This window comes from Molothrus ater, chromosome 3 (assembly GCF_012460135.2).
Source record: "Molothrus ater isolate BHLD 08-10-18 breed brown headed cowbird chromosome 3, BPBGC_Mater_1.1, whole genome shotgun sequence".
NCBI classification, from domain to species: domain Eukaryota; kingdom Metazoa; phylum Chordata; class Aves; order Passeriformes; family Icteridae; genus Molothrus; species Molothrus ater.
Genome location: NC_050480.2, coordinates 98,854,145 through 98,871,264, shown reverse-complemented (window position 1 = coordinate 98,871,264; position 17,120 = coordinate 98,854,145). Strand labels below are relative to the sequence as shown.

Below are 17,120 nucleotides of genomic sequence, written 5' to 3'. Positions count from 1 at the left end.
AGAAAAGGTCTTGAAATGGCACTCACTTGATCTGTGTACACCTGAGTTACATACATCAGTTTATCTTAGTTATAAAAATTAGTGGATAATCTTTCTTTTTGAGATAGGCAGGGCCAAAATGAAGATAGAATGAGCTAGAACTCTTTTTTTTTTGCCATTATATGGAACAAAATAGATGGTGAGGAGATGGGTAATAGTATGCCATAAGGGAAACATTTCTGAAGTTGCTCCTGGTAAATCTTGGAAGAAGTTTGTCTAATACAAATTGATGAGGAGACTTTTTGTTTGCAAGTGTTCTGTTTACTTTTTTTTTCCCTATTATACTTTGCTACCACTGCTACCATGTTGTAGCTGAGTTAGACTGACGTTTAACTTCCGTGCTGATTCTGATGAGATTAGATATCCTATCTGTCTCATATTCTCTGTTTGGAAGTTATAGTGTGCTTGAACCAATCTTAAGTTGCAGTGCTTGAAGTCATACTTTTAATACTGGAAATACATATTTTTATGATTTTAAGTATTGTTAATGTTTAACATGACAAGCAGAACAAATTCAAATGCCATAAGATTAATACTTTGATAATATATTGTAAGTATATGGGGGTTATTTTTGTTAAAATTATTGCCTTATCCAAAATACAAAGAGATGATAAATTGCTGTTGCAATTTTGTACAGGGATTGAAATACATCGACCAAATTTATTACTGGGATTGATAATTCGCCAGAAGATGAAGAGGCAGATTACTGCTGTTTCAAGTGTAACCAGTAGTTTTGCAGATGAAGCTGCTGAAAGTACCTTGAGTAGCTTGCCACCAGAGAAGAAAAGCAAGCCAAGCAAACATGAAGTCTCACATCATGATTTGGCACTAGAAGAAGAAGAGGAAAATAATTTTTTTAATTCCTTCACAACTGTGCTACACAAGCAGAGAAATAAACCACAGCAGTCTAATACAGACGATGCTCCAGCAGTTATTGAGCCGTTGGTGGAAAGTACCAAACATGAACCACCAAAGCCTCTCAGGTTTCTTCCTGGAGTCCTGGTTGGATGGGAAAATCAGCCTTCAACTCTGGAGCTAGCAAATAAACCCTTGCCAGTTGATGATATTCTTCAAAGCCTGTTGGGCACGACAGGGCAGGTGTATGAGCACAGCAAGTCAGAAGCAGGTCCTAGTGAAGACATACCATTATTAAATGAACAGGCAACCTTGAAAGAAGAAACCATGGATGTTGCTGATGTAACTGCTGAAGCTGGTGAAGCAAAGACTGGTTTGGATGGTCCTCAAGAATCCACTAATGCTGCTGCAACTGTGGATGCAGCAGCTGTAGGGACCTCAAGTTCTGCAAGAAGTACTGGTTCTTTGATAGGGCTGACTCTTAAGGGAAAACCTCCAGATGTCTCCACAGAAGCATTTTTAGCAAATTTGTCTGCTCAGGCACAGAATAAGGAAACTGAAGAAAGTAAAGAAAATGACCCAAAGCGACAGATACCAGACAAAGATAGTGTTGCACAGGAAGTTAGAAGGAGCACAAATTCCAGCTTTTCTTCCTCATCAAATTCAGGAAAAAAGCCCAGTGAGAACAATGTTAATGTAGGCTCTGCTGAAGGTACTACTGCTAATACCTCTAAATCACCACCATTTATTAATCTTAAAAGAGACCCACGACAGGCAGCTGGACGAAGCCAGCAGACTAATATTTCAGAAAACAAGGATGGAGATGTTAGCAGAAATGAAGACCGACAAAATGCTTCAGGAAATGATCAAGGAGAACCAGAGAATAAACAACTTTCTGGAGAAGGGGGCTTAAACCTGTATCAAAGTGAGGCACAAACCAATGAGACACCATTCAGTTCAGCTGCAGCTAAGGCAGATAACACAGTTGCATCACAAGCAGAAGATACCAAACACTCACAGGAAGATGGATTGATGCAAAACATTGAAACAGTGAACTCATTTAGAAGAGGACCAGCCACAACTTCATCTCATTTTGAAACTGAAAACTCTTCTCGTTCTGAATTTATTTCCAAAGTCCCAAGCCCTATTGCAAGTGGCAGCTTCTCATCTGTTGGACCTCCACAGCAGAATTTTCAGCATTCTAAATCTAATCCACCTGGATTTCAATTTCAGGCTCCTGCACCTCATAACTTCCCTCCACAAAACAACCCTATGTTTGGATTTCCTCCTCATTTACCACCTCCGCTTCTTCCTCCTCCTGGCTTTGGTTTTCCTCAAAATCCAATGATGCCATGGCCACCAGTAGCTCATTTATCAGGTCAGCCACAGTATACCGGACCCATTGCACAAGGGCTACCAGTGGCTCACAAACAATCAAGATTTTTGGGACCAGAAAATTTTTTTCAGAGTAAAGACAGTAGGAGACCAGAAAGACGCCACAGCGATCCTTGGGGCAGAGAAGAACAGCATTTAGAGAGAGGATTCAGTAGAGGAAAAAATGATCGACAAAGACCTTACAGTGAAACCCATCACCAAAAAAAAGACAGACATGAAAAAGAATGGAGTAATGAAAAATACTGGGAGCAAGATTCTGAGAGAAACAGGCGCAGAGACAGAAACCAGGAAAAAGAGAGAGAGCGGAAGAGTAGAGAGGAAGGACAGAGAGACAAAGAAAGAGCGCGATCCCCACACAGTGATAGAGCTGCTGATGGAAAAAGCCCCAGAGAGACTAGAAATCCAGAAAAAAAGACAGAGAAGCCTAAAAGTGATGAACAGGCTCATGAAAAAGATAAGGAGAGGGAGAAAAGCAAAGACAAACATAGAGAACGAGAAAGTGAAAAGAACAGAGAGAGACATAGGGACCACAGTGACAGAACTAAAAGCAAAAGGTAAAAAGATGCAGGCAGTCTTTTAAAATCCTATTTAAATAAACTGTTAGAGTAATGTTGTAAAACTTTGTATGACAAAAAAAAGAGAGCCTGCTAGGATTGTGCCATCGTTTTTTATTCTGTGTTGGTGTTTTGCAGAAACAAGTCTGTGTTTTGGTACCACTCAATGTACCAATACTCATCCTTTTTTTCATTATACCAACTATCGCTAGAAGTAGGAGTTTAATATTTTAAAAATTTTACATTGCTGTATATTCAAAATTTTAAAGATTTCTTTTTATTAATATGCAATAAAGGCTTAGGAATTTTCTTAGCTGAGGAAGTTGGCTTTAGTCAAGTCTGCAATATAGTTGCTGCCTTTGGTAATTTGTGCTCTCTTCTGTTTTAAGATGCCCTGATAATTTTAAAGGTCGTTTTCATACAATACCCTTGTTTTTAAATTGCACTGTTTTTAAAGACTGCAGCAAAGCCTCAGAATCCACATGTTACAACAAAATGTAATATGTTCAGTGGTGTGAAGAGTTTGGGTTTTTTTTTAAATTATTCAGTAGTACAAAAAAACCTCAAGTATATTTGGTTATATTATATTTCAAGTTTTTCCTAAGCATCTGAAGCAGTTTGTGACCAGAAATTGGAAGGCTGAGCTGCTCGAATGTTACTGCTTTAAACTGCACTTGTTTTAATAAGAAAGCATTTCTAACCTAAATTCTTGAAAATTATTTGTAGTAGTAAATTCATTTCTCCCACCATTTTCCCTGCTTCAAAAACTTGAATACCTAAGCTTGTACATTACTTTGTGTTTTGCTATCCTTTTTACTGTAAAATGTAAATATTTTAAGGGATATTTTGATTCTAAAATGATAAAACTTTCTCACATACTGTGTGTGTTTGATTTCATAGCTGTGAAACTGTAGGCTAAATGAATACAGAAGGCTGAGTCACAGAATGCCACATTTGTTGTACACTTTATAGCTCGGTTTGTTTTGAGTTTTGGAGAACAAAGAGGGTGGAGAAGGGCAAAAGTGTTTGTACCCGTGGGACTTCTGGTAACTTGGTATTTTGTGGACTACCATCCAGCAGTGCCAAACAACATGCAAATTTGAAAACAAAATCACCTACTCTTATACTTTTTAAAATACACTGGGCCTCCTATTGAGTCTGTCAGAAACAACAAAAATATTCCACCATATAAAGAAAAACTGAGGTTTATTGTTCTGGTTTTCAGTGTTTTGTTTTTCCACTTTGAGTACACAACCTTACTATGCTGCTGACAGAGCATTTTGCACTTTGCTGTAGAAAAGACTCTTCTTTCCAGAAAAGTCTTCCCAGTTTAACAATATCGTAATTGTTAGTTTTAATTATAAATATATTTTAAGGTAATTTTTTACTTTGATACCTTGCAAGTAACTTCATGGTCAAATTGGCTAAAATTTAAAATATTGCGCTGAATAAAGGAGGTGGTAGACTTTTATTAAGTGATGTTTTTTCAGCTCATCGTTGACAAGACTAATTTAAAAAAATCCTCAGTAGCTAAAAGTGAGCTTCAAACATCTTTAAAATAAAACTAGTCTTTTCCAAATTAATTCCATGGTCTGTAAAGCAGTAGTGCTCTTGAATATATCTGGTAGTAATATACATGTGTTTTGTTGTTTAAATGTTTGCACTGAGTTCTGTAGGCACAGAAATGCACCAAAGCATTGTTCTCATTTTTGGAGTAAGTTTTAAATTGACGGCTCTACATATGAAGATTTTCTTTTGATCCATTCAAAAGTAGTCTACTCCAAGGTCACTGGTGATCTGCCTCTCACATGTGCATCCATCTCTGCTCTGAAAATAAACTGGAAGCAGTGAAAATTGCAACTGCCTGTATGGAAGGGATGGGAATGCTTTCTGCCAGAACTACCAGAAATAATTTGTTTAAAAGAATATGTAAACATTTTTCAAGTTTGCTGAGTGCTTTGCCACCTGCCTTGTGTATGTAAAACCTGAAGAGAGCCACAGTAAAACAGCTCTTGAGGGAGAGTTTTGTTTAGTGTTTAAGTTAACAAACAGCAAAAGTCTCCAGGATTTATTCCAAGGATGTGCATTAGTGTAATGGGAATAAATCCTGCTACTACAAGAATAAAGGATTTTACTTTTCCATTGCCTTCAGTCACTCTCCTTCCAACATTTGTGTTTGCTGGAAGTGCTCTGATTACTTGTTCCTTGTTTTACACCAAATCACTGCTCAGATCACACAAGGCAGTGTGGACTGCTGAGGAACTGGCAGTACACCAGAAGCCCCAGAGAGAGCAGGATAAACCTTAAATATGCTCCCTTCTCCAGCATCACGTGGCCATAAAAGCCTCTACCTAGATGAAACTGAAAGAGAAGAATCTGGGACAGCTCAAATGTCAGGTGGGCTTCATGAGCTGCCTTTTCGGAAGAGTTGCAGAAGCTCTGTTGCATCAGGCTGATCACTTGAGGGCTCAGAGCAGCTGAAGAAAATAGAATGAACCTCACAAAGATGTTCGCAAATGCCTAATGAAACATCTTGGGGTAGCTCCCATGCACCTCAGTTATCTTTAAGTCGCCTGTAACTGACCTGACAGTGCTTTCATTGCTACAGGTTAAGTATGGTGATGTGGAAGCAAGTGTGTGTCACCCAGTTTTAGGTGCTTATGGCCTTTGCCCTACAACACACACCCCATCCTCACTTCCCTCTCCACCCCAAAACAGTGACTTGTTTCTGACAGGTATATGCTGAAGACTTGCATTCAGAGAATTTCCATGCAAGGAGGTAATGGTTTGTTATGTGCTTTTGAGCAATAGTAAAGTGAAAACAGAAAAGATACAAATCAATCACTATTTATTTTTATTTAATAATTTTACTAATTTAGTAAGCCAGCAGTCAAATGAGAAATGTAGATGCCATCGTATATTATTGGTATGAGCACATTAAGATAGATAGAATTTTAAATTTTTTGTTGCTCCCTAAAGCAGAATATAAGACAGCTTTATGAGAAGGAATTTATTTTTTTGTATTTATGTATGAACAGCTCTATTTACTTTTGAGATTATCAATTAATGAAAAATATATTTGCAGAAATTTGGTTCACTATGGCCAAAACCTCTGTACTCATAAATTATTGAAATGTCATTTAAGGGCATATAAGCCAGAAAGGTATAGGTAAAGTAAAACAGTTCTTGGACTTTTTAAAGTCTTAAGAATAAAAGTTACTTGTAGACAGACTGCCACATTGCAGTTATAAATCATTAAAGCCAAAGGTTTTCATGTAGTCAAATAGGGGAGACCTCTGCTGGAGAAAACCAGGAGGCCTGTTTTCTCTCTCTAAAATTATATATGTTTTTGCTCTTTAAATCATTCTTTAGGAGTAATATTTTAGCAGACTTAAGAGAGTCTTGACTTCTACCCTCTTACATATAATACATACAGGATGGACACAGGGGAGTGAGAACAACTTTATTACCTAATTAGAGTCTTTTTGAGCTTAACAAGTAATTATAGCTGTTGCATTTTTTTAAAATTCTCATTACAATAAATGAGGGTTTTGCCTCAAGCACACTGTTTCTTCCTCCACCAATTTCAGTTTTTAGACTGGATCTTAACATTACAAAATAAACATTTTAATAATATTCAAGAGTTGGAGAAACAGGTAACAGTTTTCTGTTCTCATAAAGCAACAAACAACACTTGAATGATGGTTGGCTTTACAAGCTAATCCCTACCTCTTTGTTTACAAAACTATTTCCAACACAATAAAGAAAAAAACCCCTCAGACTTTCCCATTATTTTAAGGTAAATGCTAAAGAGTATATATAAATCTATGAGGAAAACAATTGATCATATTTTATATGTATATGTTATTAATACTCCACATAAATTTGTCCCTTATTATTTTTTAAATGCTATCCTGTGTTGGTTGCTGAGTCATACATTGCCAGCTAACACAATAAACAGGAGGAAAAGGAATTTTACCTTTTTAATAGAGTCTCGGACAGTTTTTTCAATTAATTTCCAGAATTTCCATCATGAATGTTGTATCCTTCTGCTTTCATTAGCTGAATCTTTTTAGAATCTTGGAAGAGCACAACATCTTTAATCTTACCAATGAATTCCTTCTGGAAAAGCCCTGTAGTGACTATATTGACTTTCCTGCCAATTTCAAACCCACCAAAGTAACAAATGCCACCATAGTTTAAAGCAGTGTATTTTCTTTGTGGGTCAATATCTTCAAAAAGGATTAGTTCCTCATCAAGATAAACCTTAACACAAGTTTGGTTTTGAACTACAGTAGTGAAATGCCATCTTCCATCAGAACAGGTAAAATACTTTCTGTGCATTAGAGGAACAGAGATTCTTTCTCCAAGATTAATTACAACTTTTAAAGTTCCATTGGCAAGACCAATGGCAAGGAAGTCATTATCTTCATCTTCACTTTTTCCCATCCACACTATTAAGCCTTCAGTTTGATTGGTAGTAAAATTTAAAGAAAGGCGGCTGTACTGGAGGTCTCTTTTTCCATAAAAAGGATCTGTGTATTTAATGTAGGAGTTACCAACAAACTTTGCTATATAAAATTTGATTTTGTTATCGCAGTACTTACCTGTCCAGCCTAGTGCACATGCACAGGTATATGAAAATGAAGAAGGTTGAGGAATACAAAGTGCATGAGACCCACACATGTTTTGTGAACAGTGAATGGATTGTTCACACTTGGTCCCTGTCCAGTCTTTTGGGCAAGAACAAGAAAAGCCTGAGTTTACAACTTGACACGTTCCATTATTTTTACACATAGTGTAACCACAATCTGTTCCATCACAGTCACCAATGTTGGCTCCACCCTTGGGGTCAGTCACGGTAAGATTCAGTTCCCTGTTGTTTATAACCATTTCTCGAATACAACCAGTGAAACCTGTGGGCTCATTTTCTATTGCCATTGGATTAACAAGGTTTAAGGAGGATACCCCTCCAACAAAAAAATCTGAGTGTGTGTCTAGTGCATTCATTCCAGGACTGGCTTTTTGAGTAACATTGATACCATCCAGGTCCAGGTAGCCTTCATTACCAACTCTTCCTGCATTAAGTAAGTGCCATGTATTTCCATTTGTGTGGACCTTCTGAAGGGTCTGTAGGATGACTGTTCTGTCTCCAAGGTTGTAGCGTAACTGTGTATATCCATTTACTAATGATATACATAGAAAATCACCTGTATAAAAAAACAGTATAAAATATTTTTAAGTTTTAGAGGGATGTACCAAAGAAAAACATATTAATGATTCTGATGCTTTCATGCCTGCATTTCCTTGTACCATTATTATATCTAAATCACACAAAGGGAAATGTTCCCTGATGAGCTGCTTTTAGCCTTTTTTTTTCTTTCTCATTATTGGAAACCGAGCTCATGTTTGCCTCAAAGTAAAAAGCCCAGCCTTCTGGAATGCTCTGCTTTTGTGCAAAGACTAGATAACTGAGATAGGAGAAAACAGGATCACTTTGACATCTAGGAAGTGTGAATCAGTGTTCCCATCGAAAAGAAAAAGGTTTTGGTCAAGTTACAAAGGCAGAAATACTCTCAACTTCAGTATGTTGAATAAAGGCTTGATGGATTTGTCAGTTTAATGAACAGTTTTGTCTGCACCAGACATACTCTGCTTTCCCTGAAGGCTCCTTTTCACAACAGGGATGCTTTAGGTTTAATAATCCTGACAACTGTAGGAACAGATATGCTTTTTATTGCATTGTTCTTCTAGAGGCCTTTGTGACAGGAAGTATTAGAAGGGAGTTCTCTCTTCTTGTACTATCAGTGTTTCTGGCCTTATAGGCAGTGTAAAAGGAGAGAGAGTAGCACTTCAAACTGTACTTCCAAGCATGAAAAAGGAAAACTGGGAAAGGTTAGGAAATGGGAGACGGAGAAGTTTGTAAGGGCAGCAGTAGAGCCTAATAGGGGAAGGTGACAGGGAAGCAGAAGAGAACAGTAGAAAAGTCTGCAAATTAAAGTTTTGTTCTCAAATTTTTTGAGGTTTGCCTGTGCAATTTAACTTTTATATCTTACTTTTGGAAATAATAGGCATCAGGTTGTTATCCATTAAACTGGTAAATATGTTTGTTAAATTTGAATGCAAGCTTTCCTAATAGTTACCAGTCCAGTTTCCTTAAAGATTAAACATTCCTAAGGGTGGACCTATCAGAATGATGAAGTTTGCTTTCATGTGTGTTTAATTTTTGAGTATTTCTAATCCTTGGATTACATTGCCTGTTGTGAAATTGAATGGCTTAATTTACTGGAGGCTTGTGAAAGTTGCCGAAATTATACCTCCCTATTCAGGAGATGTTCAGGTTGCCATTTAGGCAGGCTAGAGATGTTTTAGTTGTATTAGTGGCTGTAGAGCACATCATGCCTCACCTTCCCTGCTCCAGATACCCATGGGAAGAACAAGAAAAAAGCTCTTCCTTCTTTCAACTCTGGTGATAGCAGAGCACTCCCTTTTAGCTTGCTAGTTCCAGTTGTGATAATCTGGTTTACTTCCCTGTATTTAGTGTTCTTTTCCAGGACCTTCCTTGTTTCTTTTTTTCCAGAAAATTAATATAATTTCCTTCACTTGAGATCTCTCCTGCTTAGTGATGTGGCTTTGTGTGCTTGATTTTTCAGTGCATATTTTGAATGCACTCATCTTGCTTTGTTTCAGCAGTGTACATAACTTGCTTGTCTATGTCTTTTATCAGGCCCTCAATCCTAAGCTGGGAAAGGAGGATGAGGAAAAGCTTCTGAGCTACCTCTTTGGCAGCCTTCGATCCCCTCTCCTTCCTGGACATGCAGACTTGTGTAAGGACACAAGTACTCATATTTTGCTGTCTAGGAAGGAGGAAAACATCTGACCAGGGTTGCTGTTGCATCTGGCCTGTAACCAAGACCCAGAGAAACTGGCAGTTCTCCAAGACTTCCTGGCCTGCAGGGGAGAGTTTTGGTGGCTTTACACATTTGACAATAATCCGTTTTGGAATCTTATTTAATCTTACTGCAAGAAGAAATCTGTGTTACTGAATCTGCTGTCTACAGTGTAAAGAGGTTATTGCTGAATACTATTCTGGCACAAATTCGAAGCTTCACTTCAAACTGGAGTAACTTCTTCTGCTACTTTTGAACAAAAAAATTACACTTCCAATTTCACCTCTCCTTGAGGCCTTTCTTACTCCTCTGGTTAGAGCCTATCTTTTCACAAATGACTTTCCATTTTAGTTGTTGGCAAGAACAACAGAGTGTTGAGATAAATTTTAGAATCTGAAAGTTGATCCTAGGGTGCAGTCAGTATTTCTCCATGAAGTTTATAATATCAGAGGTACTATTAGGGACAACTGGCTGAAAACATCTTAGAACTGTTGTGCAAAGTGCTGTGTGTTCACTGTCCAAGAAACTTCCTCTGAAAGTGAAGGGAAATGATGGCCTTGTCTTTGATGCTTTTCAATTTAGCAACCAGTAATATTTTCAACAAGGGATCTCCATCTGCCCTGTCTCTGAGGGCCAGATTGCACAGCTGGAGCCTGCGGAGGCTGATGTCTTCATAGGAGTTGTATCACCAGTTTAAACAAATGGCATTCTTGCCACTGATTTTCTCTTCTCGGTCTCTGTGTAAGAGACCAAGAAGCACTACAGTTTTTACTATTTCAATTTGATCATAGCTCAGACCTGCCTCATTTAACCTGTGGCCAGAGACCTTTCTGAGGAGGTTGACTTTGGTTAAGCATGAAGGAGATGACATTCTTAGTTTTTCCAGCACTAGACTGTACAGCTGCTCCCTGCTTTCTTGAAAATACAATCTACACATAGGACACACAACTTTGCTTCTGTTTTTTTAGATTAGCAGCTCATTTAATATGGGCTATTAATCTCCATCAGTGGTGTCATAAAAAAAACAGACTCCTGAGACAGGCACTCACAGTTGTTCTTTTGTTCTGCATGCAAGTCTTTGCCCAACCTGTTGGATGCAAGGAGCTATAAGGCAACCTGTGTCAGTAAGGCTGAATCTTTTTTCTAAGTAGGCTGTTGTAGCTTAGTTGGGCCTTGAAACTGCAACATGTCAAGACCCTGGGCATTGAACAAAATTATTAACAACATTTAGTTCTCTTCTGATGCACCTTCTTGCCCCTGTAATACTCCCTGTTTCAGTAAAACAGTGATTTTTTTTTTTTTAATAGCCTAAATGCTAATTCCCTTCTTCTCAAGGGAAGGGAATTTGTAGCAGGTATTGCCTTAAGGAAGAACCTGTTCTGGAGATAAAACAGCACTTCTACCTGCAACTCCTAGTTCAGGGTTTTCACCAAGTGACTGAAGGTCAAAGCTGCTCTGCCGCAGAGTGGATTGTCTGTATTTCATATTAGAAGCCAGAACTCCAAAGCAGGGGTGAATTTTTCTTCATAACTTTATTTTCACATTTTTCTTATGTGTACAAATCTCACCTGCTCCTGTACGGGATGTCAGAATTCCCAGAAGGCTGGTCAGCCCTGTGTCTTGAGCAGTCAGTTCCTCTTTACTGGGAGATAATGAAAAGTCTCCTAAAAGTACCTCCAAGTGCTACTGTGAGATCTGGATTATCTGTAGTACTATCTTCTTATATGACTTCTTATGATGAATTCTGAGTGGATCACAAAATTTTTCAGCTTGCTACTACTATGAAAATGTATGTAAGTCTCTTCAACAAATTGGTTGCAGTCTCACAGTCAAATTTTAAATGCTTCCAAATGGTAACAATGCCTTTTCATGTTCAGTCTTTATCTGGAGATGCAGATATGTCTGTATACCCCCATTCTAAGATCATGCTCAAGCAGTATCAACTCTCCATGCTTCTATGTTACCATAGGAAACTCATGTACATCATAATTTGTCTCAACTTGGTACAGTTGGAAATGCATTCTAGGAAAATTGCACTCTCTTTGGAGATGTCCTATTCAGGCCAGAAGCACCGAAATAAAAAATGTAATTTTCAATTTACACAGCTGTGTTGGGCAAAGATCTCTGCATTTACTGCTGACACTACCGAATATGCCTGATACAGATGTATTTCCTAGGAGGGCTGAACACAGTGTCAGCGTCTCAGCTGACAAATCAGCTCATGCTGAGCTGGAGCAGCATCCGGATGGTATTTTTAACATTTCTGTTTCAAGGTGTCTTCCCCACAGTGACTTCAGTCTATCCTTGTGCTCTGGGGTGTGTATGTAAAGCAAGGCCTTTCTTAACCTGTTAAAAGAGTACCTGAGGTTTTTCCTATGGTCCACTGAAAATTAAGAAGGATTTCCCACTAGTTTGCATGGCCAAAGGAACTTCCAGAACATACTTTTAAGTGACCTTTGTAGTAGTGGATGTAATCTTGTACTCAGTGGCGTTCACTTTTTTGCTGCTATTACCATAGTCTCAGTGATACACAGATGCAAGTGTCTCTGAATGCTCCCTGTGTGTTCAAAGTCACTGATTAGTCCTGGAACTACTGAAGATCTAGATTCCTTTAAGCATGTGTTGCTTGTCTTTTGTCTCATCCTGTGTTACTGAGCAAGAGCCTCTATGCTAAGCTGAAGACAGAAGCTTTGATGAGCTCAGTGTTTCAGCAGCTTCTTGCAGCTTAAGCGTCCCAGGAGCCCTACACTGTGGTTTCCTGGTTACTGAATATCTACAGTCTTGGTTCCTTTAGTTGTTTCGGAGCTCTGAGACAGCACCTCTGGGTGTATGTTTGCAGCCTGTGCCTTCTGTTGGTTTTACCTCACCCTTCTGTCCTCTAGCTCAAGCCCAGAGTGCCCGTTTCTATCACTGTGGTACGGGGTAGCACTTCCTCCACTCTCCTTCCACCATTTTTTTCAGAAGTTGTTATTGATCACTGGCACCATCTCGGTGGCAGGGTGAACATTTGAGCCTTTTATCCTCATAAGCAGTAACATTGATGGGAATCAATCCCAGTTAATGAAACCTTTTACTCTAGGTTCTGCTATGTGCTCATCTTCATTCCAAACTGACCTTGTTAGCCACCATAATGAAGTGCCTGTGTCTCGAGCAGTACTACTGCCTTGTATTGGCATGATGCATCCTGTAACCATCACAGCTCCAAGAGCTATCTGCTCACTGCTCCTTCCTGCCTTGCTGAGCTGAGTTCACATTGCTTTCATTCTTGTTCTTCACAGTTTTCCTCTCATCCTGCTCTCCTGTATGATTTTCCATGGACCTGAACCACAATCTCGTACACTGTCACCCCTTATATATTCTTCCAGGAGCAGAACTTTTCTTGTCTAGAAGGGGTTGAAATAGCCCTATCAGCCCCCAGCTGAATGGCTAGAATCTGTGGCCAAGGAAGGTGATGCACTCTGGTGTCCACCTGAGAGGAAACCTAACTGACCAGCAGTTGTCCTTCACATGCCTCCTGAGCATTTCCACTAGCCAGAGTAAGGCCCAAGGCCAAGGAGAGAAAAGGGAAGAAAAGAAAGGGCTATAGTGGGGTAAAATGAGGGAACAAAGAACAGAGAAGAGATGAGCCTTTTGCCCACCCTCTACAGCTTCTGCTATTAATTGCTAGCTGGTAATATGTCAACGTGATTGAAGCTGCCTTCCTTTAAGTTTGTTAACCTTGTCTTTGCCCTTGTCTGAGTGTGTGCATGCAGTTAGGTACCAGCTGGCTGACCAGGTAAAGGAGCTTGTTGCAGCTGTTGTAACTTGATCTTTCACCTAGGGGTGACCATAGCCAGTGCCCCTAACACGCATTTAAAGGAGTTACCTGGATATGCTTTCATGGATTATTATAATTGATTCTGCTCATGTGTGGAGTTCTAGCTCATGCAAGACTGAAAACTGATGTCAAGTCAAGCCTGTATATTTCTCAAACCAAGTAAAAAAAATCAGTGTGTCAATAGGTAGAGTTCAGCTTCAGTTTGGAGCACCATCCCATAGCAGGAAGAACATAGCTGGGATCCAGAGCAACCTTGCAGACAGTGATGCCCATGTGTCTACAAGGGGTGGGCACTTATCTATTTGTAGATTGGACTATTCAGCCTCATCTTTCCAAAATGTGTTTCTTCTTTGTGAAGAAATGTACTGTGCTTCCTTTAGTCATCACTGTCACCCTGGCACGTTTTGGCAGCTGGAAGGAGCCACCTTCCTTGAGCAGCCTCAATTTGCCAAACATTTTTGGTTTGCTTGCCAGTGTCAAATGGGTAACAATAACACTTCATATGCAACAGATTTCAAGACAGTGGGGATGTCTGTTCTGTCACACAGCTACACAGCTGGCTGCTAGTTCTGCTTCCTACACTGCTGATTTAGTCCATACAAATGATTCCAAAACTAGTAACAAAGCAGAAATTATGTCCCTGTCAGCTAAGAAAATATGGCTGCGAAGAGAAAAAGACTTAACCACTCAAATTCTTGTTTTAAAAGTGAGTGGATGATCAGTTTCTTTCTGATTAAGAAAATAATACCCCTGCCTTTTAGGTATTTAAAAGTTCTGAATATTTCCAAAAGATTTTAGTCCAGTTCCATTATTCAGTTTTCATCATAAGCAATGTTTTAGAAAATCGTGCAGACATCACATACTTGTACTGGCATTCTCTTATTTTCATGTTACAGATTTATAAACTGAAATGCCTTAAATACCAGGAGTTAAAGTTTTTAGGTTTTTCAGACCAGGTAGGTGACATAATCTGGCTAAAGAGAGACAGAGAACTGCTGTTGCAAATGTTGAGTGTTAAATTTAGCATGAGTCATCCCATTCTGTTTATTGACCTGACTTCATTCTTAGTCACCTAGCATGACTGTTCGTTCTCATCTCTTTGGGGAGCAAACCTTTCCATCACCCTGGCCTGAACTCTGGAATAATGCAGGCAGTCTATGGCATATTCCACTTTTGATAACTAAGGTAAAGCTTCAGTAATACTGTGACTCAACAAAAAAGCACAGCTGCTTTTAAATTGACTTTCACCCAGAGTGCCAAGGCCTCCAAACATATAGAGTGGCTGCTGTGTAAATGGACTGACTTATATACCTTGTTCAAGCATTTGATGGGCATCCAGCAAGCCCTGTCTGAATTACAGGCTGTGTAATCATTAGTTCATGCTTTCATTGGTAAAAATAGAATACACTGCCTTTGAGAAAATGTGAAGTGAGCTGGCCTTCTACAAACAGTGTACTGGACTCCACATGAGTTCCAGAGTGTTTGCAGAGTCCTTGCCCAGATGCAGTGCATAGAGCAAGTAGTCAAAAGGGAGGAAAAAAGTTCCCTTGTCTTCAAGTTTCCTATCTTCAAGTTTCTGAAGTCAACTCACTTGTTGGGTTGGGTTTTATCCCTAACTTGTTATTAATATTGCCAGCCACATAAATTTTGTCAGAATTTGGAAATTATTTTCTTAGGGCCTGCAGAAATCCATAGTACTATACTTAAAGTCAGGATGCACATTCAGAAATAGCTGACAAAGCAACAAAATGGATGACTGGCAATTACAGGAAATTAGGCTAACAGATTCACAGGATGTTTTCCATTTTGTGCCAGTTTCTGAGGTGTTTAAATCTGTGTACTGGAATAGTGATATTTTTAGAGGAATAGAAGCTGGGACCAGTAGATCAACGTCAAAGTAAGGAGACTAAGGAGACTTGCCCTTTCTAGAAAGTTCTCTTATGTTCTTTGGAAAGAAGAAAGCTGGAGGAAAATGTTTCAACAGATGTCTTGTGTTTTTTTCTTCACCTACTAAAGATGTGATTTTATTTTTAATGATGGGAGGATTATTCGATGGTACATGTCCCTGAAGGAAAAGTCCCAGTGTAGTGTTTATGTGGGTGACAAACCAAGCTGATACATAACTGTGCTACTCAGTATCATTGCTAAATTAGCTGTATAGTTAGCTCATTTCTTTAAAAAAATAAAAAGCATTGCCTAGTGAGGGAAAAATTTTGAATTATTTCCTATTAAAAAGGAATTTTAGAAATAAAATCCTGTGATTTCAGCGATTAATTTATTAACTCTTACATAACTGTCTAAAGAAGAAACTTTATTTGAGTTCTTTCTAAACTAATCTTCAACAGAAAGCTGTATCTCATCTGCTGACAGCTAAGAATACTTCTAGGTCTTTCAATCTAATTCTGGCCTGGATTTGACAGGATTATGTGAAGGCAAAAATAAAAAGCCAGGTGATTAGCTTTTCCTGAGTCTTTCAAAACTAGAGGACAGTAGAAATAAGAAATGTAAATAAATCTCTCTGTATAAGAGGAATTTTAGGAATTTTATTTTGAAATTGAATTGCTATGATTCTAGAAAATGATTGAAAGAAAATATTCTTTCCTGTTTAAACTAAACACTCAGGAATGGCAAGAGAATGAGGGCATGTTCAGGCTACACCACTCCTGACCCAAGTTAAACATACTTAGCACTCTCGTTGATGCTTCCAAAAGGTATTTAATTTCACTAGATGCCAGCTGCTTCCATGACCTCTGACTATTCTTTCTGAGAAAGATCCTTTTCTTCTCCTATTTGTCATGGCCCACGTAATGCTTTAGTTTATACAGGAGAGAACAATTCTCAGAATTTGGCCTGTAAGTGATAGAACTATAAAAGATTCATTGTAGAATACAGAGCTCTTTGGTAATACATGTATTTTTATTACAGATGCTCCATATATTTTTCTTTGAAGCTTCTTCTCTCTATGTGGTTGCAATTAGAATAAGGCAAACAGGAGGTGTCAGCAGTGTATGATGCATTATCAACCTGTTGAAACATCTGTGTGCACAGTAAAGTGCCGGTACATTTGGCATATATGTGTTTATATGAATTTGTGGCTGTTTATTGAAGTATCTTAGAGCTTTAGACTTTGAACAAAGGAATGTAAAAACACATGATCAATAATTAACTTGTTTGTCATATAAAGCATCATTTTTGCATAAACTACTGCTCAATACAAGAGAAAAATCTGCTCTAAGATGATGTTATGGATGACATAATCCTTCTGTTTAAAAACCTGCAATCAACATTTAAATGCAATTGAGTATGGTAATAAAGTAATTACAAAAATGTACACCTTAAAGACTAAATTTTAGAATGTACTTACACTATCAAATTATGTTTTCATGACACGAAGTTTTAGGAATGATAACTTAGTAAAATTTAAAATACTTCCATAAATATTTTATTTAGATTTATTTGTCACTCTGCATATCTGGGAAATGCAGAATTTGCATGTTTTACATGCTGCACCAGCACACTTTTCAACATTATATAATAAAAAGCTACACTTCTGAGAAGCCTCATTTGCTC

At 38.3% G+C, this 17,120-nt stretch overlaps 2 protein-coding genes across 6 annotated transcripts in view; one reads left to right on the top strand and one right to left on the bottom strand.

Annotated features, from left to right (window-relative positions):
• Positions 1 to 4,983, top strand: part of PHF3 (PHD finger protein 3) — a 52,690-nt gene extending 47,707 nt beyond the window's left edge. For all 5 annotated transcript variants that reach the window (XM_036380363.2, XM_036380359.2, XM_036380360.2 and 2 more), the window contains one exon: positions 677 to 4,983. In XM_036380363.2, the coding sequence (XP_036236256.1) occupies positions 677 to 2,847 (2,171 nt within the window). In that variant the 3' untranslated portion in view covers positions 2,848 to 4,983. The remainder of the gene's footprint in view (positions 1 to 676) is intronic.
• Positions 4,984 to 5,674: 691 nt separating this feature from the next.
• The window catches only part of EYS (eyes shut homolog), a 797,164-nt gene continuing 785,718 nt past the window's right edge, over positions 5,675 to 17,120 (bottom strand). The window contains exon 48 of the mRNA XM_054514337.1: positions 5,675 to 8,053. Coding sequence (XP_054370312.1) covers positions 6,855 to 8,053 — 1,199 coding nt within the window. The 3' untranslated portion in view covers positions 5,675 to 6,854. The remainder of the gene's footprint in view (positions 8,054 to 17,120) is intronic.